Below are 27,538 nucleotides of genomic sequence, written 5' to 3' on the forward strand. Positions count from 1 at the left end.
CAAACATAGTCTCCGCACATGATACTTATGAATACCAAGGTCTTCTCGCAGGCGGCTAACTCCTGTGCCTTCTCGGCGACAGGGTTCCGATATGGTAGAGGTGGCGGCCGCGTCTGAGTAGGCCCAACCAACGGGTTTCCAACATACACACACCAGCCAACAAGAATCAATAGCCCCCCTACAATACCAATCAGGTAACCACAGCTGCTTTATGAATCCCCTTGATCTTTGTGAACTGATTCGCTCAGAGAGGCGGGAGTCGAGGTACCTTAATGCACCTATCTTAGTTGCCTTGGGAGGTCGGCATACTCAATCACCTGAGAAATTTTGGCCTGGTGTTGCAGCGGATAGGTTTCTAGCAGATTATTGGTGAAGAGTCAACGACTCCCGTGCTCCCTTCCATGAATTGCCAATCATTGAATTCGTAGCGCACCATCCAACCTGCATCGTCTTGGCTTTGGGGAAACATGGGGTCTGTGGTTGGACTAGAAAGCTGCTCTCTGCACTCTGATCAGCATGCTAGGCTGGCTGTCTCGCTCGTGTCATAATGATAGCACGCAGCCACGACTTTGATCCCTCATGCATGGCACAAAGCTTGACTACATGTAGGATGCCGCCTCTCTTCCCCCTGACCGATGCGCTTGCCTTTCTTGAATTCTCCTACGTTTCTCAAAGACTCGGCCAAAATGCGGTTACTGTTTGACGTCAGAATCTCGTCAAAGTTTAGACAACCTTCCCGTGCCGTTCGATGGGTTACTGGGCCGCGCGGAAATATAGAGCCCTTCCAAGTTGCCCTCATCCCTCCACCTCCCAGTGTACTCCAAGAAGGACACTGTTCCTTCAGCCCACACAACGCCCCGTGCCTGTTTGGCTTTCTCCTTAGGGTCTTTTGAGGCTGCCTGTCCGTGACCGTTGAAGTACCCCGGAGTACATCCCGCAAGTGACGAAAAGAAAGGGGCCCTCCTTGCAATCTCCCGACTGTGCTTCTCTTCTGCCTCTGCGGTCACCTCAACGATGGCCCTCTTGCCAGACCCTACTCTTCTCTCGGCCTCGGAGATCATATACGTCACGTGCCGAGCAATGAGGCCCAACATGAAGACATTGTTCCCCGTGATGGTACCCTGCGACGTACCAGAGAAGAAGAGGTTGGGAAACCCGTTTGTGGCGTATCCGTGGAGCGTAGCAGCGCCGTTACGTCGCCACTTGTCGTCCAACGAGAGACCATTACGGCCGAAAACTTTGATGCCAACCCGCTCAGCAGGACTGCCTCCCGTGCGGCCGCCAGCGACGGAATAGCCGGTGCTGAAGATGATGACGTCGACAGGATACTCCTTATCGGCGATGACGATACCTCTCTCCGTGGCGCCAGACGGCCCCTTACCGTCCGTGTCGAGAAGTTTTACATGAGGCTCGTTGAAAGCTTGCAGATACTCATCGCTAAATGTCGGCCGTTTGCACCAAGAGGGGTACCACGGCTTCAGTTTCTCCGCAGTAGCTTCGTCCTTGACGATTCTGCTGACACGAGCGCGCACGTTTTCCATGTGCGGCAGGTCCAGGGCATGGAACCAAGTGGCCCTCCGCTCCTCTTCCTCGGGCGAGGTATCGACGATGCCGTGGGCGGGCGAGCCCATGACCGCAGAGTAGGCAGGCATATCGGTCCAGCCATCATTGACAAGATTGGGCTGGCCCGGAAGGACGGCGTTGGTCATGTGTCGATTCAAGTTGATCTGCCTCTCAAACTGCCATCCCTTCTTTCTCGAGACGGTCGCTCCAAACGTCTCGGGGTCGGTGGTTCGTTGGCCGCGTTCCTTGACGTAGGCTGGCGTTCGCTGAACCACGTAGAGCTCTTTTGCAAACTTTGCGAGCGCGGGAATTGCTCCTACCGCCGTTGCTGCCGTGCCGACAATGGCAACTCTCTTGTCGCGCAAGTTTGTGAGTGTTTGGTCCTCCTGTGATCCGCCGGTCACGTTGTAATTCCACCTCGAGGTATGGAATATGTCTCCCTTGTACGACAGAAGACCGGGGATTTTAGGGATTTGTGGCTTGGTGAGAACACCCGCTGCCAGATACACATACTGCGCCTGGATCTTTTGTTGAATCGCAGCTGATCCTGGACCACGCCTCTCAGAGAAGCTAATATTCCACAGCTCTTTGTCGTCATCCCATTGCACACTCTGCACGTCAGACCGGAACAGAGTCTTGTCGTCAAGCTTCCATCGCGACGCAATATGTTCGGCATATTGTCGGATTTCTGCGGCCGGTGCGTACTTCTTTGTTGGAATGTACCCAGTCTCCTCAAGCAGAGGCAGGTAGCAATAGCTCTCGAGGTCGCAGTGCAGTCCGGGATACCGGTGCCAGTACCAAGTCCCGCCAAAGCCGCCAGCCGCATCGACGATTCGTATCTCGTCTGCGGTCGCGACACCGGATTCAATAAGGTTGATGGCATAGAGTAGTCCTCCGAAGCCCGCTCCCAAGATGAAAAACCGAGTGGTCTTGGTATCGCGAAGTGGTGATGGTCTAGCATTCAGTGTCGCATGATCTGCCCAAGGATCATCGAGAAGTGAGTGAAGTCGATCCTCGGGGGCGTCGTTGAGGGGTTGGAATTGCGCAGAGCCATCTGGTCTGAGTCTCTTCTTTGCTTCCTCTGCATACTTTCTTCGAACAGCCTCGAGCTTGCTGAGGTCAACATGGGAGATGGGATCTTGCGATGAGGATGTTGTCATGGTCGCAATTTGTGATTGATACTTCGTTTTTACTGATGCGAAAGTGAGGGAACAGAATAAGAATTAGATCTTCACTGAAGAATCATTTCGATTACTTTTCCCATCATCGCCCCCGATTGAGTGAGCTGTTATAAAGGTCAAACTCATCAGAGTTGCCTATGCTGACACATCTGGATGATAAGGCACGCCGCACGCCATCACAAGGCCCTCAACACGCCATCGTTTCTTGAGCACACAAGCTGCATACGTTCGCACGAATACCGGAATGATACCTCCGACATCGCTTTACAAGCATGTATGTGGGATCCTCGAGCCTGAGCAATCGCCATCAACCAGCAATGTTAGTCGCACGATGAACAATGATTTGGCGGGGCTTGCAACTGTAATGCATTTGAAAGCTCTTGGTGTAGGCGACAAAAGTCTTCCGGTTTCCTTCAGGTTTGGGTCCTATCTTAATTTTTCATATTGGTCAAACAGCTTCTGACTTTTCGATCTCCTCATTGACGTGTGTTCCTGATTAATTTCATTTCGATTCCATCAATGGGTGAACGCATTCAGTCAATCGCCAAGTTTTGTCGCATCTTCTTCTGACCAGTGCTTGCGATTTACTATAAATATTAGGTTTGGTACTCCCTCTCTCACATCTGGTCTGTTTCGACCGGCGCATGCTGATTCCTTTGTCTTTGTCGTCAGGGCAGCTTCATGTTCTACGGTCGGCAAAAACTTCTGGTCTTCATCGCTTCTCAAAATGATGAAAAGATGGCAGTGAATGATTCTAGATGGTATAACGACGTATTTACCTACCAACTCAAGCACGTATGAGATCGTTGCACAGATGACCACAGTCAACTGCGAGCTGAGCCTCGAGATGATGCTATCAGTTGAACACACTGTGTCTGCATGATGCTTATGTGTGAAGAGAACTTTGTATTCAAACTCCTAGGAAAACAATGCCCGCCTATGCTACTATAAAGAAAAGCTGACAGACTCGCAGTATAGAGAATCTCGTCAATATAGAAGCTGGTTAAACCATCTCGCTGCAGCTGACTTTGCAGGAGCCATCGCCTGCCTCTTCCCAGGCTCTCTGGCATCTTTCTCTAGTCGAGCAAGCATGTTCAACACCGAGATCGTAATGATGCTCGAACAGGAACCCCTTCTACGTCAGAGTCTCTGAAGCGTGCGTCATGAGCTTGGGTGAACACTGCGAATCAATCTCAGGAGCCAAGAACTGCAACAGGGCCGCAAAACCATCAATTCTTCCTTGGTCAGCAAGCCGCTATGGCCAGTCGCGATGTAGTCGACCAACGGAGGACAGTGTTCCTTTGCTCCATGACGGACCAACGCCCAGGCCCCCGTAGCAAAATACAATGGCTCCGACCGTCTTGTGCTTCTTGCGAAGCTCCTTGACGAAGACTGGCTGGGCCAAACGCAGTCTTCTACGGCAATTCTTCCCCAGCAAGGACCTCTCCCGGGCTATTTTGTAGGGCTTGAGATATTAGCAAGGTTATGAGACATCTCACATTACTACATATGCAAGTCGCCATATAATTATAGCCATATCTCATGGTACCTAGAAGCTGTTTCCCTCGACTTCCTTTCCATCCCCATTTTTATTCTTTCTGAAAGCACTGACAGGGTAAACCTTACCCTGGAGAGGTCTAGTGTGGTAATAGCTTTACTGCGGTTCACTTTGTATCTTCCTCCCTGATAGCGAAATAACAAATCACGCTGCTCGCAGATGTAATATACATCGTGGTGCGGAGCATGGAAGGAGGCAAGCTTCGTCGGCACAACAAGATTGACGTTGATACGCGAAAACAACACAATCACGGGAGATTCACTGAGTACAGCAGACGTTCATGTCGTAATCGTCCCGAAATCTCGAGTTTTTAAAAAACTAACAACTTTTGTAATCCTTTTCTTCTTACATTTCATTGGCCTTCTCCTCCAGAGTCGAGACAATGCTCGGCGTCTCTCGAGTGGGAATTGCCTCTGACGGCTTCAGAACAGGGCTCGTTGGCCGGCTCCTAACGAACTGCAAGGTGGAAAAAAGTATCCCGTTAGTCAAAACAAGTTTCCTCGGTTGCATTTTCAAAATCATGTTGCCGTCCGTCCGGCGGTGGGTGAAAAACGTACGTTGCTGGCCGCGCTGAGAAGCGCAATGAGCGAGCTCTGCACCACGTCCTCGTGGATGCCCACGCCCCACACCGTCTGCTTGCTACCCGCAGTCTTGCACTCCACATAGGCGGCCGCCTTCACACCCCGGCCCTCGCCGATGGCGTGCTCCTTGTAGTCATGAACGTCAAAGTCAATATTAATGGCCTTCAGCGCGGCCACCATGCTCGAGATTGGCCCGTTGCCGCGACCGCGGAGTTTCACCTCCTCGCCATCGACGAGGATGACGCCCTCAAAGATGCGGACCAGACTCTTGGTGTCCTGTGTCTTGCCAGCCACCGCGAGAGGAGAATGTGAGCGGTCGGGTGTGATGCTGTAGTCGACGAGACTAAAGTGGGGGTTCTCGTTGACGAAATAGGTCTTTTCAAAGAGGCTCGTAATCTCGGTGGCTAGCAGCTCTCGACCCAGCTCCTCGGTATGGCGTTGGACGACCTTGGAGAATGCAATCTGGAGACCGCGGGGAAGGTCGAGCTGGAGCTTGGCTTGCAAGATGAAGGCGGTGCCTCCCTTTCCAGACTGCGAGTTCACGCGAATGATGGCTTCATAATTGCGTCCAATATCTTGGGGGTCGAGAGGCAGGTAAGGCATTCCATTCCATGGCTCGTCGTTGGACAGGCCTTGTTGCTGACGGTTCTGAAACCCCTTCTTGATCGCGTCTTGGTGGCTGCCAGAAAAGGCCGCATACACGAGACTTCCCCCGTAGGGAGCACGCTGGTGGACGGGGATCTTGGTGCAGGATTCCACCGTCTCAATTACCGAGTTCAGGTCAGAGAAGTCGATCTGTGGACTTGTGCCTTGCGTGTAAAGATTCAGCGCCAGGGTGACAAGATCGACGTTGCCCGTTCTCTCTCCGTTGCTTTTGGGGACAAGGTTAGAATTTGTATGAAGCAACTCGCGGAAGAGGGCATACATACCCAAACAGACAGCCCTCCACTCGGTCAGCTCCAGCCATCTGGCCGAGCTCTGCCGCGGCAATACCTGTTTCATGTAAGCGGTTGCACGATAACCCTGAACTTTTTGCACATACTGCAGCCGCGGTCGTTGTGTGGATGCTGGACAATTGTCAGTATATATAGACGCTCAAATTGGAACAGTTGATGTCTTACCAGAGACACACACACATCCTCTCTGTCCCCGATATTGTTACAGAAGTATTCTACCAAGTCTGCGTACACATTGGGCGTTGAGAGCTCTACCGTTGCGGGCAGGTTGAAGATGATGCGGTCGTCGTTTGCTTTGTCGGGGCCCCACGCAGCCTTCACCGCGCGGCAGACTCTCAAAGCGTAATCGGGGTCTGTGTCAGAGAAACACTCGGGTGAGAATTGAAACTGCCAATTCGTTCCGGAGGCTTCTGGGTTGTCCTTGGTGAGAGACCTGACAAGCTTGGTGCATTCTGTTGCAAGCTCCAGGGTCTGCTCCTCTGAGTAGCCGAAGACGACTTGCCGGAAGCAGGCGCTTGTGGCAAGATAGATGTGGATAATGGCGTTCTTGGCTCCGCGGACTGATTCTACAGTCCTTCGGATGAAATCGGGGCGGCATGGTGACAGAACTTGCAGGAAAACGTCATCTGGGACAACTCCCTCGGTCTCAATCAAACGACGGGTAAAATCATAGTCAATCTGAGACGCCGAAGGAAACGAGACTTCAATCTCCTTGTAACCGAGCTCGCAAAGCATCTTGAAGTAGCGCCATTTCTCATCACCATTCTGAATTCAACCATGTTAGTCATTGACAGGGCTGAGAAGGTGGTCCACAGCCTGCCGACAGTAGAGCAGACAAAGGAATGAGTCACGTTGATAGAGATTGAGAAACGTACCATTGGGTCGGGGAGACTTTGGTTTCCGTCGCGGAGGCAAGACCGTGGAGGACGTTAGCAACGCTCGGTGCACTAGGGTGGGTGGGAAACATACGAGAGCCAACGAGGGGCGCGATCAATGACTTTGTCGGGCCATTGTCTGTTTGGGAGAGACAACGGCTTGAGAAATTAGCTGAATGACACAGATGAGATGGCAAAAAGGGCAGTAATTACCTTGAAAGGCTTGTATTTCTTGGATGGATCTTTCAGGCTGTGGAGAATTGAACAAGTTAGTCGCGCGAGAGCCACACGACCTTGAGCGACGTCAACAGCTGCAATAACCTACACTGGCATCTTGGTGGTAGAAAGTTGGCCGATGATCGACCGACAACGACACAATTGGCGCAAAGTGAGTAGGAGTCGAACAAGAGACAACAAACAGTTCAAGATGTTGGTTGTTGACCTGATTCTTGGACGCCTAGATCGGAGGATGGTATTAAAAAGGTTGATTTTTTTTTTGAGTCACACAAAGGTGGGGTGATGGCCGATGCAATTCATTATGTTTTTAACAGGCAGGCGGTGAGACCCCGTTTCTGCCATTTGTTGCCCCAGCCGCCTCTCTCCATGCGGGGTGTGTGATACCCTGTCACGCCTATGACACATAGTAATGTAGGTACCGTACCTGCGTACCGTACCTACCTACCGTCAATTACCAGTTAGGTACGGATACTTTATGACGGCCCGGTTTCCGGAGCCCAGGCGGGGTGGCGGGGCAGAAAGCTGAGATGCCTTACTAAGGAAGACCCCACATCCGCCCTCCCGCCCTGCCACCTGCATAGTACCTGAGCCTCAGTACCTACCTACCTTAGGTTCCATACATCAGCCTGGACGATCCTACTTATTCCAACAAATTTCAGAACCCGTAGAATCTTTCTTTCTACTGTAGCATTGTTCGAAAAAGGGCATAGAATCCAAAACAAAATGAGGCAGCAATCTGCAAGATGGCGGACAGGCGATAGGCTGCGATGTTGAGTGTGTCAGCCAGATACCCGCCAACATTCTCTCTGCAGTACTCGACCTAGCAGCGTACTTTTACGAACCCTCGCCAACGGAAAGTGCCAGGCATATCCAAGGGCTGCGCCAAGCCTCCTTGTCTTCTATCGTCAGCTAACGTTTTTTTCGATTGCCTCCGGAGATCCAATCTCGCATCGTGGGGTTTTGTTTTACAAGTTTCGCACTTCAAAATGGGACAACTATTGTTGTCCTACACAGCAACCCGGCCAAACCGACTAGGTCTTCTCCCAGTGTTTTCAAGGAGATTTGAGCCCATGTGACAAGCTCCGAAGCTATCGATTACCTGTCATCTTTGAGCAATCATGCCGACCACAATCATACTAAGCTCAATTTTGAACCCGACCGTACACGATCTGTAAAGACTGTTTACATTGCCAAGAATCGTTTAGGTGTAAGAAACGTAGCCTTCTGCCATAGCGGGGGGAGCCCCAAAGGTTGCTAAATGTCAAAATATTTGGTGGCGGATGCTTTACGTTGAGACTCAAGCCAAGCTCGTCGTCCAGAAAGACGTGAGACTCTCCCAAACCAAGATTTCAGGAAACTAACGCACTACAGGGTCAATCCGTTGCCTTACATTTCAGAATGAGACGCCGAAGCCCGTCCGTGTTGTTCAGCTGGAAAGATCCTCCCGAGCTTCTAAGATGTCATCGATGTTGTGCAGTGAACGGGGAATCATCGAGTACGCCTTTTAAGGGAACTTTCGCATCAGATCCATGCACGCAGTCACTGCCGAGCAAGACTTCTCCTCAATTTTATCACGGCAGCAACAACGGCACGTGGGGCATGTGGATGTACTTTCCACTCGATGAACAAGAAAGAATCAGAGATATATGGAGACGCGGCGAAGCCAACTGGGATATGGCTTTGATTGTAACGTGACCCGGGTTTCCATACGGCCATAATTCTACTCACATGCACACATTTCAAGACAAGCCGAGACCGTACCGCTGTGATCGGGCCTCATCTCCAGCTGCCATCAGCAACAAACATCAGCTTGGTAGATCTTCCTTGCCAAAGGAAAGCTAGTCGAGTTTACTTTGAAACATCTCGGATCGGTATCCGCAATATGGCGTTCACCAGCCCGCAACCTGAAATCGTGCTGGGCCGCAAAATTACTTGACCCTACCAAAACCATGGTCCAGTATACCTGGAGGGCACTACTTCCACTCGACAGCCATACTCAATGGTGTCAATAAGATCGTGCCCTGTCAACGCCGAATTGACGGGCAGATCAAAATCACTAGCGTTTTCTTTCATTACTCTGATGGTGGTCGCGCATGTCTTGGGCAGATCCGCCTTGGTTGCCTAACACCTTCACTTCACGTCGGCAGCCATTGGAAATTTTGGTTTGTGTTTTTCTGAGGCATGCTTTGGGCAGTTTGTCACATCGTTCAGACTAGACCGTCCTGGAAGGGATGGTATCTCATGTTGCCTCGATGTGTCAAATTTTGACCTTTTGGATTGGTCGTTTACACCACAGCAAACTCGATTGTCGCGCTTTCGTCCATCGACACAGTCGACTCAGTATACTGGTGCCACACATTTGCAATTATGAAACATGTCGTATGCCTTTGAAGCCGCACTTTTTTTTTCGAGTGCTATAGCAACTACATAATGCCCACTGTGCACATATGAACTCATGCTATTGCCTAAATTGCGGGACGAATCCGGCTGAAGCACCCGAGCCGCTGTGCTTTTCCCCGGGCGACCAAGAGCATAAACCGGGCCTATGCTAGGCCAGAACGGCCCGAACTTGCCCTGAGTAAAGGCGGTGTTTTGTTTTATAAGCAACAGAGCTTTCTCTAGGTCGGATTAGGGTCGTAAAACTATACATCCGCAACCCTCGACCGGACAAACAACAGGCCTAGTAGAGATATCCACTCCAAGTACCTCACGCTCGGAGTCCCATGTTGGCGATAGCATCGAAAAACAACATGGGAAATGTGATGAACCCTATAACATATGCGCGAGAGAATCTCAGCCGCCCCATCTCAGTTAGTGCCCGGGATTCGATAAGATCTGGAGACTGCCGCTGTAGACTCCGTCCTACCTCGCTGCCGAGAGCGCGGGAGCGAATCGGATCTCATGCCAGACGCACCGGTGTATCTCGGCAGCGGCTGGCGGCACAGGGATGGTTCTGCGGCGCGGCTGGGAGACGCAAAGTCCCAAGGGATGCCTCTTGCAAAGCTCCATCGCTGATGGGTCTGAGAGTACTGGTACCGCGGACGACAGGTAAGGCCAGCCAAGTAAGCTGGCCTTGATTGATTCTAGATGAGCCCGAGTATGTACGTTTCTCTTGCCAACAAGATCGGTGCTTTTACTCAGTGGTGCTAGTAGAGGGCCACCTTACCGCTGGTCAACCATGCAGTCCGAGAATACGAGACTCCTTGTTCTACCACGCGGCAACTGCTATTTTTGGTTTGATGTGAGGAGAGGAGTCGATTGTGGAGCTAGCTGGTCTTCACACTGGTCCGACCTTTCACTGGATTTCCTCCAACGTTGATTTTTACTTAGGATGGTGGGGAACCTAATCAGCAAGACCTTTCCGACAGTCACATGCGCGCCGAGCTCGCGAGATATTGACCCTGGGACTCGCCAGGCCGCTATTACTAATCTAGGACATTACCACATCCACGGACTGTAAGTGAGTTTTGGTGACAGAATCCTGTCTCCATGGAGCTGAAGCTAGATCCAGGTCGAGGTTGACCGAAGTGGTCGTTTCCTGTCATTCTCTGACCGATTTACTAGCCGACAGTGAGCAGACGTGCCGGACACCAACCTTGGAGCGCGGGGTAAGCAGAGGAAGCTCAAAGTGATACACCGTGCCGTCTTTGCAACCGGCAGCTCTTTATCCAAGGGGGAAAACAAAAAATCAAACCTCCGCCCAAGCCCACGGATTCCACGTTTGTTGCCTGCCGTATCCATCAGCCGTGATAGCTGCCAGGCACGCTCGGCACGATAACGTGCAGGTGGCCGGCCATTGGGAACAAAAAGGGGAAACTATAATGTCTTGATTCTCGGCTTCTCACAATGCCAAAGTGTCCCAAAGCCGCTCTCCAGTTCCGGCCTTGACCCACTGACGCACGTCCTACCCACCCCGGTCTCGCCCCCAACGGCATTTCCACTCGGGAAAAGAATCGTCCCCCAGGGCGAGTAGAGGGGCCCCAGGGAGGGGCCAACAGCGTAGCCGAAGGTTTCCGAAGGAACCCGGCAAGTGGAGGAGGGGCGAGGGGAAAAGTCGGGGACGCAAACGCGCAGAGTCTCGGAGGTGAGCATTCAGTTTGTCCAAGGCCATTCGTGATGCAGGACTTTACTTTTGCAAGAAAAGACAGAGAATTTGGAAGATTGAGAGACGGTTTCTCAAGAGCACAATTGCTCAATGTTGCGCCGTAGCATTCGCCCCGAACGTTCATAGCCTCAAAGTTTACGTAGTTGGAGTCATAGACAACTCGGCACGCGGGGGGGACCTCAACCAATCACCAAAGTACCGCGAACGTGTACCGAATCAACTTGAAGAGGATATCAATTTCTAATTCGTGCGGAGAAAACTGGGCCTTCTACGGGCCACATTTTACACTGACGCCATTTTGCAGTGCGGTTTGGGATAGGTACACACGAAGACGGGAAGGGAAAAAAAAAAAGTGAAGAGGCTCTCCGTTCTTCGGAGTCTCATGCTCAAAACAATTATCCAGCCAGTGTGTTGTTGTCCTCTGTACTATGCACGCACACCCACACAGATGCCCGCACACACACTCTCTCGTCTGTCGCTCTCACATGCTGAAACAACCACTCAAATGCCTGACTCTTTCTCCACTCAGAACTTGTTCTGGTTGGCGTTCTGCATGAGCATCTGGGAATCCGGCTTGTACTTCTTGGACACCAGACGGACGTCGTACTCTACATCGAGGACGGCGCCCTTGGGCTCGTTCTGGACGGGCTTGAACGTCAGGAGCAAATCGTCCTTGACGGCGCAGGCGGTGTCGGTCTCGAGGTACGGGTCGTCGCTGGGGTAGAGCTGGGCCGTGACGCCGATGAAGTCGGGGTGCGTGACCATCATGTGGATGTGCGCGGGGCGGTACGGGTGGCGGCCCATGAGCGTGAGGAGGTGGGACGAGGGGCCCGAGGTGTCGATGGCGTACTCGGTCGGCTTGAGGCAGTAAAAGAAGAACTTGCCGTCGGCGTCCGTCTTGAACTTGCCGCGCAGGTTGTGGCGGGTCTGGTTCTCCGGGTCAAAGACGTCGTACTTTCCGTTGGTGCTGGCCTGCCACATGTCAAAGACGGCGTCGGGGATGCCCTTGCCCGTCTCGGCGTCCTTGATGACGCCGTGGAAGTACGTGAGCTGGCCGTCCTTGGGCATGTCCTGGACCACGGACGCGCCGAGGTCGCGGAAGGGGGTTTCGGGAGACCAGAAGGGGCCGAGGATGGTGGAGGATGTGGGGGCCACGCCCGAGTCGGTCTCGACCGTGTGGTTGATCTCGTCGACGAGACTGTCCGGGATTTGTTAGCCACTGGCTGGGGTTTCTCTTGCGAGCGGTCGCACTGGCGCGCCGGAAAAGCCGCGCGGGGTAACGATTTTCAGAGCAGACGGCGCTAGGGAATGGGAAAGGGGGGGAGGGGGGTTCACTCACGACTCGATACCCAGAATATCGCACACTCTCCATGCCTCATTGCGGTTCTTCTGGTAGGCCTGGCCGATGGAGTTGATGTAGTTGACTCCCAGAATCCACTCCTCTTGTGTGAGCTCGACGTCTCTGCAGAAGTCGTGGAGGTGCTTGATGAGAGAGCCGAGGACCTGTCTGTGTCTGGGCTTGGTCTCGGGGCTCATGAGGTCGATGACATGTTGTGTGAAGTTGGGGTCGAACTTGCTCTTGGTGCCATTGGTGCCGTTGGCGTGTCCGTTGGCGCCGTTTGTGCCGTTCGTAGCCATTGTAATGGACGTTATGGAAATGTGTTTTGGTGGAAGGTATCTTTGGGGGATTTACAGGAACAACACGCTGTGATGAAGATGAAGGAGAGCACTTGTAGGATGAGAAATTCTTCAAAGCAAAACCAGATCGGGGAACAAACCGGAGGACCACGATGGTTAAGTATCAAAATCTGGAGCCCCGGATTAAGGGACAGCTATCAGACAAGCCACGGATGGTGGGCATGAATCGTATGACCAACTTCGTTGCGGCAACAGAATGCGGCATCGAGTGCGGCAAGAGACTTCGGCAAATTGACTAGGGGTTCAGTTCTTTGGGGTAAACTTTCGCGCCTCGCGCTTTGTGCCCCGCGGTGGCTTATCCATCCCACCAGTAGACACCGCGGACTAAACCCCCGCCATGGGCCCTGCGGTGCTTTACTCAGCTCAAGGGGGGAGAACAAAGATCCGGGACAATAAGTAGCGATGATGGCATGGGTAAGTGTAATTCCCACGCCTAGCAGCCGAAATGCGGGGGAAGCCCGTGGGACGGCATGCGGGGGGGGGGGAACACTCTGAAGGAATACGGCGTTGACAAGAGCTGTTTTAACTGTCTCTGACTGGCTAGTTCCGGGAACCTATGGGGACAAGAGCCCATTCCATTGCCAGATGGCTGGGATTCTGCTCACAGCTCGCTGACGGATCCATCTCTCCTGATTGGTATGAACTGTCAGGCGGCGTCGCTGTCGGTTTTGGATTTTGCCGGAGCTGTTGGACCCTTTTGTTTTCCATCGTTCGATATTTGATTATGTAGCGCATTAAATCGGCGCATCGAAGCGGCTCAGTCGGGAAGAAACGCGGATGCTGGGCGGCTGTGGCTGACTCTTCCAGGAGTCGTGAGAGATTGTAAGAACTCGTCAGGACAACAAAGTGTATCACAATTCCGACACCAGACTCGACCATGTCATTGGATGCCTCTAGTCTTTCAGAGCCTTTTGCTGTTGTTAGTTTCCTCTCTTCTCTTAGGCTCAAAGCTCTCTAGCAAGCCATGCCAGCAAATCGCAATGTCTCAAGAGTGTGACCAGCTTGGACCCTTCAATCCGGGGTCGGCGCCGATGTGACTCTGCGACCCGGACGGTCGGTTACCTGGACATTTCCCAGAAGTCCGGTCCGAAAAGGCTCGCCTTCATCTTAACTCAGTGCTTGCACAATTCACTCTGCCCCGGATGCCCCGGCACCAAACGCCGCATTCGCGGCTTCGGGATGACTCCTTGGCATCCCCAGATCTAAAGATCCCGGGTCCGTTCCTCCGTGAAACAGCACCCGCATCCCTGCCCGACTTTGCTGAATCCGATACAATTCCAGCGCCGCGCGTTCGTTCTCCTTGAAAAACGTCAAATTCCTCGCCCATCAGTCCGCCATCTCCGGGCTGGTCACCACTACCACCGCCATTGCTCGCTCTGCCAGCAGTATTAGCCCCCTTCGGACCCGTCGTACCGGCATGAGGTGCTCAGCAAGCTCACCTTGTGGCAGGTCAATATCGTGGAGAATAAAGTGCCATCAATTCTATTCAATCATTCGTTCGGCGCCCGGGTGACCTCGTCGCTTCCACCCACGCTGAAGTTGGTCCAAATGCGTCCTGAGACGTTCAAGGCCTGGCTCTGGTTGATATAATCGTGCCAGGTGCCGTTGTCAATCATGCAAGGGTTCTGCCTGCCCACATCAGTGATTCCTTGGATCATGGCGCTCTTTATCCCCCTTGGTCTAGTTGGTGCTCATTAAGTATGAAGGTCTTCACCGCTTCCATTGATTACCAACTCCATGAGTTGATAGGCATGACTGGTACATGCACATAGCCATACTATTCCCCGCCCCTCCCCCGGGTAGGTAAGTGCACTAGGTAGGACCGTTTGGTTGTGATCTGCTGATCAATCTATCATTCCATGATCCTCCATCGCCTTCAACCTCAGGCCTCCGGCGACTGCTCAGGCTTCCAACATAGTCATTGGCCTAGAGCTATATCGAATGGCAAAGTATTCCGATGAAGTGAGCTCGGAGACACCTACGAGACTTGTGGCCGGGTCGCCGGGACAAAATAGTGTGTACGGCATGGTGTTGCCCCTGCGGCCCCCGGTCCTGAAGCATTGAGATCAAGTGCCTTCCGGAACCAAAAGCGAGAGGGCTAGCGCGGCCCCCCTCCCCCCGGACTCTGGCCGCCTAGGGGCGGGAAGCTGCTTCCCCGTTGCATTCAGCCCCAACCCCGTGAAACTAAGCTGCGTCAAACTGGGCCAGACCGCAGGTTTTCTCCGCTTTTTTGGGGACTTTGGCATTTCGAGACCCCGAGGAATAGCGTTGCTATGATATCATCTTCATGTTGATACTAAGAGCGAATGTTTGGCAGGTTTATGGATAGGGGGAACCCATACTTCTAATCGGCTCTGCAAGTTTTGGGAGCACAAGTTAAACTGCCGACCAAATGTGAACATTCACCTATCGAATACAAAAGCTTGAGATCACTGGTTTCCATTCTTAACAACCAAGCGTTTTAGTACCTCGAATCCAATGCACAGCATCGAGCATGAAGGCCGCAGTCGTCGGCGCAACAGGTGAGACTGGTAACTCCATTGTCAACGGACTACTCTCTTCACCAGAGATAAAACATGTTAGGATATCGTCTTAATAACGTTTTTTTTTTTTTTTGGGAAAAATACGATCACGACTTCAAGCGCTGATAGGTCTTCTGATAGGAGATAACCGCGCTAATCCGACCGAGCTCGCTGCAGAAGCCAGAGGTACAAGCTTTGGAGAAGAGGGGCGTCGAGATTGTCTCAGTAGACCTAAGCGGACCCGAAGATGAGATCGCGAATTAGCTTACCGGTCATGAGATGGTCGTTTCAGGTGTTGTGGCAGACAAGCTGCTCGACCAAATCCGACTCGCCAACGCGGCTAAGAAAGCGGGTGTAAAGTGATTCGTGCCCTGCCTCTTTTGGGACAGTCATGCCAGGCAGGGGCATGCTGTGGTTTCGGGACCAGGTGCGAAGAAACAACCTGGAAGGCTGGCTGAATCAGATCTTATCAACCGAGTAGCACAATCATGTCATCTTGAAACTAACGACACATTGTCGACGGAGAAACAAGACATGTTTTTGAACCATCTCCAGATGCTCTACCTGCCGTACACCGTCATCGACATTGGCTGGTGGTACCACATCAGCTTGCCGCGCCACTCCTCGGGACGCATCGACGCCATTGCGAGTCCCTTCGACAACTGGGTCGCAGGAGACGGCACTGTTATTTCTGGTATGACGGATCTCCGCGACATTGGCAAATACATCGCGTGCATCATTGCCCACCCAAGGACCCTGAATCACAAAGTCCTCGCGTACACCGAGCTCAAATCTCAGAATGAAGTATACGATCTGATTGAGAAATTGAGTGGAGAAAAGGTTCGGAGAAAACACGTAAGTAACTCGACATATCTCGGACTCGTATAAGGAATAGCATGGAGACAGGGAACAAACGATAAATGCTTGACTTTTGAGCGATTAAACTAACACACAGAAGCAGTCCTCGGCTGACGAGATTGAGGCTGAGATGGTCAAGGCGAAAGACGACAAGGCCAACATCCACAGGTTGTCGGTTTTACAATATCGGAAATCATGGGCCTCCGAGGTGACAACCCGCCAGAGTACGCGCGCTACCTGGGATATTAAGTCACCAAGGACCTGGATCCGGATTTGACGGTAACTTCATTCGAGGCTTTCTGCAACGAGGCTCTGGAGGGCAAAGTGGACTCCATCTACGCGAAGCAGAAGCGGGAGGCCATCGGGGCAGCTTGGAGGAAATAGGCAGACAAGTAGAGTTACTCTGTACACACTCACTTTATGGGCTTCAACAGCAAATACGGCTACTGTTGGGATGCGAGAGTCAAAACGGATAGCCGGTCTTGGTTCTTGCAGGGCCAATGGGGCGAGTCTGCAGAAATTCTAAACTTCTATTAAAGTCACAATGCATCCACAAGTGAGCTGATCGATTCAAGGCAGCCCCGTTCTGAATTGAAATCCAATCTACTTGATCTGCGTGCTTAAAACCTTGAAGCTGTAAATATGAATCGCGGGCGATCTGAGTTTAGTCTAAATCAATTCGGACTAATTCTCGCCTTGGCATTAACAGCGTAGACGTCCGGCTTGGGAGGACAGGAAATGAGGGAATTCGGAAACATTCAGTCTGAGGAAATAACAGGCATTCAAACTCCGAGGACTTTCGCCTTTAGTGTCACGTCCTGCTGATCTTGGTCAGTTGGCGAGGAGGACACCAGCGATAACGCACGTCGCCGGAGGTCGCCACGGTTAGGCCTTCGGCAACTGACCCAGGAAAGCCGCCTTCCAAGCGGGTGGGTGTTTTTATCAGATCCATCAGCCGCCAAGACGCCTTCGCTCAAATCCGATCAATTTCATTTGACAAGATACCATGTCCATGCCAGTCGGTGGAGTGCGCTTGTGCAATGGAGCCACAAAAGCAGATGGGGGGGAGACGGGGCCGCCGGCCACCACCACTTCGAAATGACACTGGTAATGGTGAGGACATCAAGGTTCTCTTGTGCGCAAGTTTCTTTGCTTTCTCTGGAGATTCTGTGATGGTTCCATGTGTTTACTTTTACTTTCGACTTTAGGGGGCTGGAACTGACGATTCATCGCCGACTTTGTACGCTCCAAATAGACGAACCTTGTCGCGCACGCCCCTGGTGTTGGGCAGCAGAAAATTTCGAGGTTTCCGGACGATTGACACGCCAGAACGAACAGAATTTTAAAAAAAAAAATCCTTTATGAGTTCGGTGTATATCGCTCAAGACCCAGGATACCACCGTTCTTGTTAAAACTTGGGTAGCACCAGGAAGCACCCTATGCGGCAAGCGATTGATAGATAACATGGCAACTGGAAACCGTTCGGCTGGTAAGAAGGTGAAAGGTATGGTGATGAGCCTCGGACACTGCGGCCCTCGTTTCTGTGGCTAATTTGCTTGGGATTCATGAAGCCTTCTTCCTTGGCAATGAGCCTACATCAAAAGAAGAACGACGCCTTGTGCAAAAAATCGGTAAGCCACTCTCGATGTCTATGCGACTGCTATGTATCTCACTAATATAACCTGCTAGACTTCTTCATCTTGACATATTGTTGCCTAAGTTACTTCTTCAACTACCTGGGTGAGCAATGCCTGCCATAACTTTGCAACATGAACTGCTTTACTAACAAAGGAAACGAATCGAAGACCGCGCTGCTTTTGCCAACGCTTATGTGAGTTTGTTGATATTCAACGGGTCTTGAAAAGACCAAAACTAACAAAGCCCCGCATTAGGTTGCCGGCTTACGTGAGGCCTTGCATATGAAGGGCCATGACTACAATACAGTCTTGTCGGTGACTACTGCTGGGTAAGATGCTGACCGATAAACACCTTTTACACAACTGCGCGCTAACTCGTGTTGCAGCATGGTGATCGGCCAGATCCCTCATGGAATCATCATTGGTCTTCAAATAGTGCGGCCGCGAATATGGCTGCCGTCAATGTGTTGCCTCTGGGCTTTCTTAACTGTATGTACCATTACCATCAAGAAAGCCGTTTCGATTCGCTGATAGTGTCCAGATGGCTAGTGCTGGTGTCAAAAACACCGCTCAGCTCTGCGTTATCCGGTTCTTCCTCGGCGTGGTGGAGGCGAGCACCTACTCAGGAGCCATCTACATCATGGGATCATGGTATAAGCCCGAAGAAATCTCTAAGCGCACCGCCATCTTCACCGCATCAGGTCAAGTGGGCACGATGTTTGCTGGCGTCATGATGGCAGCCATCTACAAGGGCCTTGGTGGCCTTGGCGGTCTAGGCGGTTGGCAGTGGGTCTTCATCATTGGTATGGAAAAGTTGGCGAGATTCAGGGTTTGACGCAACATGTTAACAATCTTTAGATGGTATCATCACGCTTCCAATTGCTATTTTCGGCTTCTTCTACTTCCCCGATATTCCTGAAAACACCAGCGCCCGGTATCTCAGTGATTCCGAGAAGAGGATTGCTGTTGGACGTTTGCCTCCGGTAATTAAGGGGTCACACGGAGTCAACCCGTTCTCTCTGTTGAAAAAACTGGTACTCATGCCAACATTGTAAGTCTAATAAAAAGTCCACGATAATATATGATCAAAATGCTCATCAAGTCGTAGCTGGGTTTTGGTGCTGTGGTCACCCATTTGCGCGACACTCGAGGCCTGGGTTGTGCAAGGCAACTTCATCCTATGGCTCAAGTACCACGCCAAATCTTTCACCCAGAGCCAAATCAACACCTATCCTTTGGGTGTGCAGGCCGTCGGTATCGTAACGAATATCATGGCGGCATGGCACATGGATGCGACTGGGACCCGCGTCCCCATGGTCGTGCTGGTGTGTCTCATCCAGATTGTTTGCGCCGCAATGCTTCTCGTTCCGAATCTATCCTACGCCGGCAACATGTTTGCATTCTACGCATCAGGATCCTCTTACATGGTCAACCCATTGATTTTCGGCTGGGCCAGCATCATCCTGCAGCGTAGCGGCGATGAGGCGGTGCGTAGCGTGACGGTCTACGCCATGAATATTGGCGCCACAACGCTTTATACATTCTGGGGCATCGTCTTCTATTCGGCAGACGAAGCTCCATATTGGAAAAAGGGTGCGATTGTCATGATTGCGTGCAGTGTACTTGTTCTGTGCTTCATGGGGCTTGTCATCAATGTAAGCTGAAGAATCTTCCTCGTTTCCTGGAGGTGAAAATGGCTAATCGGAATTCCCTACAGATTGACAGGCAATCTCTTGCAAAGTACGGCTCAATGACGGTTCAAGATTTTGAGCAGGCCGCTGCAGCTCGGGAGACTCAGACGCCGCCAGACGGGGAGAGATCAGATGAAAATGAGGACCAGAAGAACACAGTTTTGGAGCAAGTGACGCCAATCTAAGTTCCAAAATTAGGTGAAAGGTGCTTTAGTTACGATATGCAAATCTGTACATGTATGTTTGATCGGACAGTATTTGACCGAGCCAGGCGAGGTTTTTGATTGTCGTAAACTATGAGGAGGGCGCCGTATGGAAATACGAGGTCGAAGCGGCACATAAAACATTGACTGAGGGCCTTAAAATAGTCCTGAGTTAAAGACATTCTGCTATATAAGGTACTTAGATGGGCGAACAAAATTACACGCCAAAGTCTAATGAGCACTCAAGCCCACACCTTTCTAAACTTCAATTCAAACACCTGCTGCAGGAGCTTGAAAGCCTTATGAACTTTCACAAGACCCTGACCATCCCCGATTTCTCGGTTTGACCTAAAGGACGTTCCTTCCGACTGGGTGGCATAACCAGCCCCGCTTGATGAACTACTATCCGCGCTGTGGGTATATGTATGGTCCGAGGAACTGTCCAAATCATCTTCCCATGAGTCAGCAACCTTTGCCTTCGTTTTCTTCGAGGTGGCCTTGTTCTTTGGGTGCGAAGTAGTAAATGAGATGGCATGGTCTTCTGGCATGTAGGGAGCCGGTTCATCCACGATCCTTTCCTCTTCAAGAGCATCACCGACGTCCAGTACATTGATCATGTCCGTGTCATCCGCATCAACTTGTCCCAGGAGGTTCTCCAGACTTGTCACGATGGTGGCCAAGATCAGTGAGAAGTCTTTGAGGTGGAACCATACATCTCCACCCTTGATTCCGTTGTCCCGTACGAGAGTATTCAAATCCCCATGCTTGAAAAAGTCATAGATGTATGCATTCCATGGCACGTTGTTTGTGTCCTTCGGGTAGATGGGGATGTATGGAATGGCCGTCTCGTCGAGGAAGACGCCAGCGCGAACAGTGTCACAGAGCTCGTGGATTGTGGCGAAGTCGTCCGTGAAACCCGAGAGCGCAGCGAATGGGGAACGAAGTGTCGGAGGAGGGAGCATCGGAATTTTTGCTGTCGAGATATCAAACGAGGCCTCTTGTGCAGCGCCCACCCGGCGCTTGCTGAATGGAAGCCTGTCATCTGGAGAGTCCGGAAGATTCTGCGCAATAAAAGTGTGTACGTAAGTCTTGAAAATCTCCAGGGTCTCCTCGTTGTGACCTCGGAGGACAGTTTCGGCCTCGGCTGGGAGGCTAGGCAGAAGGACTACCGAAGGTGATTGAAGTACGACACGATCGAGCCACTCATGGTCCTTGTACTTTGTACATGGAATGCGGCAAAAGAGATGGCACAGGATTGTCAACAAAGTGAGAATGGTCTCTTCCTGCTTCGATGGGTTGTCAATACCCCCGCAAAGCTTGTGCAGGTAGCCTTCCTTTAGTAGGGAGTGAAGAGCAAAAACAGCATTCTCTGTGAAGTATAAGTGACCGACGAGGCCCGAGAAATTGAGGGGTGCTCCTGTTTGAGAGAGAAGTTGCTGTCGTCGGAGGTACTCGATGGAAAAGCGCAAGTGATGCTTGACCGCCATCTGCGAGGCAGGCCCGCCGAGGAACAGGCGAGTCTGGTTCAACAGGGACTCCACTGCGTTGATGGCATACTGAGAGTTCTTCGTGCTGTGCAGCAGACCAAAGAGTCGAAGAACTAAAGTGACGGATATCGGAAACTGCCCCCTGAGATCTGGCAATCGTGATGAGATGATCTCCATGGTACGATGATGAGGGATGCCGTGGAAGACCACGTTACCAAGAAGGTCGAATCCACGGCGTCCAGCGCGCCCCGATGCCTGTCGATAGTTGAGAGCCGTGAGGAAGGCCGAGTCACCTGCGAAAACAACGGTTTTGCAAGGCATGTTCAGACCAAGAGCGAGAGTGCCGGTTGCAACGACGGCGGTCAAGTAGCCCTTGCGGAACAACATTTCCACTCTTTGCACCTTGATGTCAGCAGTTGTTCAGATGCAATATTCAAAGCAACTTACACTTGGCGGTACTGCCGGTTCATACCAGCGTGATGGACACCCAATCCCCGGCGAAGAGCGTCAATGAGGCGGGGCTTGATGCCCAAATTTTCGAGAGACCTGATGCGGTCCTCCAACTCCGTAATCGTGATCTTCGTGGTGTCAGCGAAATTGTACTGCGGAAGAGGTGCCTCGGGGTCGAAACTCTCCCAAGGACTGATTTCTCGGCCTGCGTCTTCGCGTGCAAGATCGGCTTGATTTGGGGCTGCACCAGAATCCTTTGCATTGTGCCTCTCCTCCTTGGAATTCGAAGCCCCTGTTGCTCTCGTAGCGTTGATTCTTTTCTTTACAGCCTTGCTATCATTCTGGTGTTGCCATTTGTGATATGCGGCCAGTTTCCTAGCCCATTCTGAACTTGTGTTCCGATATCTTTGTTCAGCGTCTTCCAACAGGTGAACAATTTTGAGAATAATCTGCTCGCATCCCACACGGTCATAATTGAAAAGAATAGCTGGCAAAGCACCTCTGGAACGGAGATCAACTAGTAGTGAGAAGGAAGATTCACCGTAAACGTCTGCCACAATTTCAGGTTTCTCGAGGCTTGGCTCAGAAGTAGGTCTCTGTGTCTTGAGCCGCTCGAATACCTTGGGGGACGGTGACTTGGTATCCTGCATCCATTGCCAGAGCTGTGCTTTGAGAGAGGCCTCCCACTTGATGATGTCCGACTTCTTCGCCAACTGCGGCAACGAAAGCTCAGGTTTGATGCTGGGATCAATCTGGTATGACTCATCTTGACTTTCTTTCATGGCCAGCCAAAGCCGAAGACAGTCGCGAGGCTCGAGGCTGGCATCATCGAGCGTCTCGCGGTTCCTGTGATTCAAGCAATTAGAAATCGGGCAAGAGAATGTGGAAATAATCTCATGATTTACTTATTTATGATGCTTCCGACTGGATGCACGAAGGCGAAACGGGAGGATTCTCCCGCTTCTGCATCGAGTCCAGGAATTGGCAGGCGTTCCACTGGCTCCAGGCCTTCGAATTCCAGCTTCGGGGGTGGCTGGTACAAGAACTTTCGCAAATCGGAGTATCTAGCCGAGTGAACAATCATCTCAAGGTCGAAGCCCTTGACTTTCTGGGTTCCTGCGAGCCACTCTTTGAACTCGAGTGGATTACCCACCGTAGCAGATAGGGCGATGATGGGACAGGGGGCAAGAAGCAATAATTGCTCCCATATGATTCCGTCTTCGGCTTGGCCAATGCAGTGTACTTCGTCAAATATGATTCTCTTCACCCTCCGAGCCCAGGATCTCTCATTTTGCGCATTCGAAGGTGCGAGGAGCATAATCTGGAGTATGTGCGGAACTGTAACCAGAACTTGACAGCCAGTGGGGTTGTTGACGCGGTAGTCTCGAGTATGAATAGCCCAAACCGAATGGCCGTCATGATGCTGCGACTTGGAGAACCTAGCCTGGACTTCCGCTGCAATCTGGTTGACGAGGGCTTTGGTAGGAGCCACGTAGACGAGGACGTCATCGTCGTTGTTCTGCAGAACCTTCTTCATGGCGTAGAATGAGATGAAGGTCTTTCCAGCGGACGTGGGGGCGACGACGAAAAGACTCTTTTCATCATCGATTGCATCAAGTACTCTTCGCTGCCACGCGTCCGGACTGAAAGACACACGCCTGTCGGGGGCTGAGTCGAAGCTTCGCTCCAGATATGGTCCGCAGTGAGCAAGCTGGAACTCCAGACCTGTCGTCTGAACCTGAAGATGTTTGGTCGATACTTCGTATGTTGAAACAAACGGAAGACGATGGCTGACAGGCACAAAATTCTCGCCATGGAGTTCATCTTGTGGCAACTTCAGGGCCGCCATTAAGTGCTGTAGCTGGTTTATCGTCTCAACGGTAAGTGGCAAGGACATCATCTCTCGAACCTGGGCCCAGATCATCGCCAAAATACTTGACTCTAGGAGAAATCATGTAAGCAGGAGACACAAGGAAGAAGGGTTGAGGTTTACTCATACCTGAATCGCTGAAAGCCTTTTTCAGGGGTCGGCGAATAAGCTGGAGACCAAGCATGTTACACATGTACAGCATTACCTCTCCACCAACAGCGTTCTTGTCTTCGATAGAAAGACTTGACAAATATTTCTTGACCCTGAGGTAGCGCTTCCCGACAGTTGAATCCTTGTCAAAGTCCCGGCACTTCTCTTCCCAATTTCTGATGATCACCGGGGCTCTGGATCGCGTCTTCTCCTCTCTTAGCCTTCTTGATGTCTCGATAGCCCTCTCTGTACCGCTCGTGATATGCTGGCCTTGCTTTTCGACTGAGGCCACTTGCTTCTTGGCCTTGCCGGACAACTCTGCCTTTTTGACAACGATTGGCTCAGGATAGATGTTCTTTCCGGTAGAACTGGTCAGGCTAGCAGAGTACGCAATCGTGTCAGCCATGTATTTCTGGTTTCTTTTGCTTGCAAAGAACCCCAGGCGCTTTGGAACATTCTTTGGGTCGAGGCTCTTCTTCGAATTGTGCCAGTGGGAGAGCTCTTGAAAGATTTTGGAGTCAGAACTTTCATCCTCTGTCATGGATTGACTCGTCAACTTGACGTCTTCCAGATACTTGTCCAATATAGGATGGCTGAATGCAAGGATAGATTGGGTGTCCGAAGTTTGAAATTCAGTGATACATTTCCCCACGCTGCCTTTGTCCTGTTCAATGGAAAGCGGCAGGTGTGGAGACACGTCGACACCGGACAGGTCCCTGACAGCGAATGCATAATCATAAGCATCGCCAGCGGGGACTTGAAGGGATTCGAGCCCTGCCAAGACGTGGCAGTAAAGTCGGCCGTCAATGAGATCGCAGACTCTCCAACTAATTTGGCGACCCATTTTCCCATTAGGCCACTTCTGGATCAGTTCAATTGCTACATTGGCAAAAGTCGCAAAGAACTCATCGTTCTCCGAGGAGTTTGTCTGCTCCGGCGGCGTCGAAAAAGATCGCTGCGAGAGCTTTATATGCTTCAACAGGGCAATATGTGAAAGAAAGGCGGCCACTTGTCTCTCATTGATTGAAGACGAGGTCTTATTCGACAAGAAAGTTGCGCAAGCAATAATCGCTACCTCTTCTCGGGCCTCAACTTCGTCACTGTACCGAAGACACCGCCACTGATGGGGCTTGGACGTGGACTGGAGACGGTCGGAAATCTGTCTGCAACCGGAATCGGGTTTCGGTACAGGTGTTGGCTCTGTAACAGAGATCAATGTCGCCGAGGTTGGGATTGTTGTAATGAGGGTATATGCCTGCGGTTGACAAGGAAGTAAGCATTCTACAAACTTTTTATTGAAAATAACTTCGAAACCCACAGACCTTGGAGCTCCGAAACTCGATGTCGTCGATAAAAGCCAAGCTGTAACCGCGTCGGGCGAATAAGTACATAATCTTCAAGAATTCAACCTCCTTGGTCGTGTCTGGGTTTGAAGAGCTGCCATGGGACATCATGACAAAGTGAAAGCGGTGATGGTTGGTGTACTGCAAGAATTCAGGGCTCGTGATGGAAGGGAATACAAAGCTCATTGGAGATTTGATACCGCTATCATCGGGGGCTGTGCCAGGCCGTAGCTCAGGAGATCGTAGATGCTCGATGGCGACAGCACGCGTCAAGAGGTATTTATAAGATTGTTTCTTGGGGGAATCCGGCGGAGTAGTCAGGTCTTGGTGGCTATTGAACCAAAGGATATGGAAGTAGCATCCTCGCTCCTTGAGTTTGGCTAGGAAGACCTCGATCGCATGCACTGCATGGAGCAGCTGAAAACCGACTGCGGCTTATTAGCGAGCGAATATATAAGGACACTTTTCTGGAGATATTCACCGGCATAGTCGACGTTTGCAGTGGCGAGACAATGAGCCACCAAGGATTCTCCATGAATAGCGAACAGCTCTTTTCCAGCAAAGTCACCGACGATGTCGACTCTGAGGGGACTCAGATGCTTCTTCCACTCCCATAGAGAAGCCATGGGATTACTGCTATCTGTTGCCGGCATGACAGGCAATCTGAATTCGATTCAAGCTCGACGCGGATGGGTTGTCTTTGGGAGGTTGTAGGTTTTTGGAGGAAGAAGTAGGAGGATAACATCGATACAACAATGGAAAGCAGGGCGTCAAAAGAATTGAAATATGCAGAGTAATAACACAGAGAGGTCAAAAATTGCGAATCTGTTTGTTGTGTTAGGGTTAAGGGCGGTAGGCCTCCTGCAGCACGCTGCCGTTGGTCATCCCCCTTGTCTCGCAGCGTAGGTTAGATTCGATAGGTCAGGTAGAAGCTACGCGACAGTGATCATGCATTTGATTTATTTTTGGAGCAAATTCTGCAGGTTTTCAATCTTCTTGCGTTCTCCATTCAACTTGGGGCCATATTCGAGGGTCTTGACGCCAGTCCTCGGATCACCAGGCAATTTAGTCCTTGAGACTGGATGGTGGACTTCATGAAGCACCGAATCCTCAATAGTCATTGATGGAAGGAATTACCATCACTTAGAGTCTGCTCATTGTTTTATCCTTTTCTACCAACACTGGAAAGCAACTGCAGCCGTGCATGATTGGTTTATGCTATGGTTAAAACCCGAGTGATCTCTGCCGGAGGCCGTCCACGCATACTAGGCAAGGGGTAAATCTGGTCAATAACAACTAGCCATCAAATTGAACTTTGGACAATCTGATGGAGGAATTGATCCACATTCGGTAAGGGGTCATCCACTAATGAAGATCTCTTGATTTCTTGTACCAGACTGACGTACAATTGAGTCAAGATACTGCTTGACCTTTGGGCGATACACCTAATGACTGTTGGCACCCCAATAGTTTTCGTGTATCTCAATTCCATCGAATTTCCCAAGTCTATTGGCAGATGATCTCCACTTTTCCATAATTAGCCAGGTACATCAGTTGAAATAAATAATGTGCATACTGCAAGCCAGATGGCGCTACTCTCTTTTGATTTGCATATTCAGTGATTCTGCAGGGTAGACCCCGATAGAAGGAGTTACTGACTGTGCGACAAGCAAACCACAAGGTGATACATTCCTCACATCCTTCCTCCTCGTGCTACCATGTGAAAGGACCAATGGCACGGCGTTAACTGACTTACCAAGGCTCCAGCCGAGGTCTGAAGGTTCAAACTCCACGCATGTATCGGTGATGAAATCTCTTCGGTAGGTACTTGGCAAGATCTACATGGAAATCTTTTTGTTCAACTAACCTGTACCGATGAAAGCGAGCAGCTCGACTGCCAGCTGAGCCTATGAGTAACTTCTGGCCACCAAGACCTGACACTGAGTAGTCAACAAATCCGAAATGTCTCTTCTGGTTACATTGAAAATTTGTCGAGATATCGGTACCTCGTTGATTGCTTCCTCAGACTTCATGTCTTTACGGAGAGACCAATCATCTCGTAGGCTCAGCCGATTAGGCTGGTAAGCCTCTAACCACCAAGACCTTGCACTCATTTTGACTTTGATCCTGATTGATTTCACGCATCATACATACTCGGAAACAACCCCGACCTCCCTGAAGGTTTTGAGTCCATCTAGCTAATCCATGCAACGCAAGCCAGGTCGCAGATTGGGGGGGAACCGTTTCAATTACAAAGTTCCGGTGGTCAAAAGTTGAGGTCAGTAAACACCACTCAGCGTGCAAGCTGCGTAATAGGGAAAACTGAAGGAAGTAACTCAAAGGAGGAGCTTATTGCTGCTAGAGCAATCCGCGGCCGCCGAGACGGGCCTAATGCCGCACATTAGCTTCATCCCCTCTCGCCCATGAACCCAAAACTTCCTCTGATCATTTCGGCCACACGCTCATCGCCTGAAAAATAAAAAATAAAAAGTCTCCCCTCCTGAGTCAGTAGATTCTCCAAATCGGGCAAAATTGACGTGTTCCTGACTCTGACTCTTCCATCCCGATCGTGG

At 51.1% G+C, this 27,538-nt stretch overlaps 6 protein-coding genes across 6 annotated transcripts; 2 read left to right on the forward strand and 4 right to left on the reverse strand.

Moving 5' to 3' along the window:
- Window positions 1-716: 716 nt before the first annotated feature.
- CORC01_09908 (cyclohexanone monooxygenase) lies at window positions 717-2,723 on the reverse strand (the record flags this gene model as incomplete). Its single annotated transcript, XM_022621537.1, has 1 exon — window positions 717-2,723. One exon carries the CDS (start codon window positions 2,721-2,723, stop codon window positions 717-719), a length of 2,007 nt encoding a protein of 668 aa, XP_022471963.1.
- A 1,924-nt stretch (window positions 2,724-4,647) lies between these two features.
- On the reverse strand, window positions 4,648-7,047 carry CORC01_09909 (2-isopropylmalate synthase; the record flags this gene model as incomplete). Its single annotated transcript, XM_022621538.1, has 9 exons — window positions 4,648-4,758; window positions 4,860-5,754; window positions 5,813-5,876; window positions 5,926-5,950; window positions 6,005-6,604; window positions 6,715-6,730; window positions 6,809-6,873; window positions 6,928-6,964; window positions 7,040-7,047. The coding sequence occupies 9 exons, from the start codon at window positions 7,045-7,047 to the stop codon at window positions 4,648-4,650; spliced, it is 1,821 nt and encodes a 606-aa protein (XP_022471964.1).
- Window positions 7,048-11,581: 4,534 nt separating this feature from the next.
- Window positions 11,582-12,694, reverse strand: CORC01_09910 (dioxygenase; the record flags this gene model as incomplete). The annotated part of the gene is made up of 2 exons (XM_022621539.1): window positions 11,582-12,254; window positions 12,396-12,694. The coding sequence occupies 2 exons, from the start codon at window positions 12,692-12,694 to the stop codon at window positions 11,582-11,584; spliced, it is 972 nt and encodes a 323-aa protein (XP_022471965.1).
- A 3,116-nt stretch (window positions 12,695-15,810) lies between these two features.
- Window positions 15,811-16,518, forward strand: CORC01_09911 (isoflavone reductase; the record flags this gene model as incomplete). Its single annotated transcript, XM_022621540.1, has 3 exons — window positions 15,811-16,131; window positions 16,238-16,342; window positions 16,393-16,518. The coding sequence occupies 3 exons, from the start codon at window positions 15,811-15,813 to the stop codon at window positions 16,516-16,518; spliced, it is 552 nt and encodes a 183-aa protein (XP_022471966.1).
- Window positions 16,519-17,598: 1,080 nt separating this feature from the next.
- CORC01_09912 (major facilitator superfamily transporter) lies at window positions 17,599-19,647 on the forward strand (the record flags this gene model as incomplete). Its single annotated transcript, XM_022621541.1, has 10 exons — window positions 17,599-17,638; window positions 17,706-17,765; window positions 17,824-17,874; window positions 17,940-17,965; window positions 18,027-18,100; window positions 18,158-18,260; window positions 18,313-18,574; window positions 18,630-18,822; window positions 18,880-19,426; window positions 19,489-19,647. 10 exons carry the CDS (start codon window positions 17,599-17,601, stop codon window positions 19,645-19,647), a joined length of 1,515 nt encoding a protein of 504 aa, XP_022471967.1.
- Window positions 19,648-19,907: 260 nt separating this feature from the next.
- Window positions 19,908-25,618, reverse strand: CORC01_09913 (DEAD/DEAH box helicase; the record flags this gene model as incomplete). The annotated part of the gene is made up of 6 exons (XM_022621542.1): window positions 19,908-21,546; window positions 21,600-22,448; window positions 22,508-23,543; window positions 23,602-24,877; window positions 24,945-25,393; window positions 25,447-25,618. 6 exons carry the CDS (start codon window positions 25,616-25,618, stop codon window positions 19,908-19,910), a joined length of 5,421 nt encoding a protein of 1,806 aa, XP_022471968.1.
- Window positions 25,619-27,538: the final 1,920 nt, after the last annotated feature.

The sequence above is a fragment of the Colletotrichum orchidophilum genome (genome assembly GCF_001831195.1).
Source record: "Colletotrichum orchidophilum strain IMI 309357 chromosome Unknown Scaffold_93.1, whole genome shotgun sequence".
Lineage (NCBI taxonomy): Eukaryota > Fungi > Ascomycota > Sordariomycetes > Glomerellales > Glomerellaceae > Colletotrichum > Colletotrichum orchidophilum.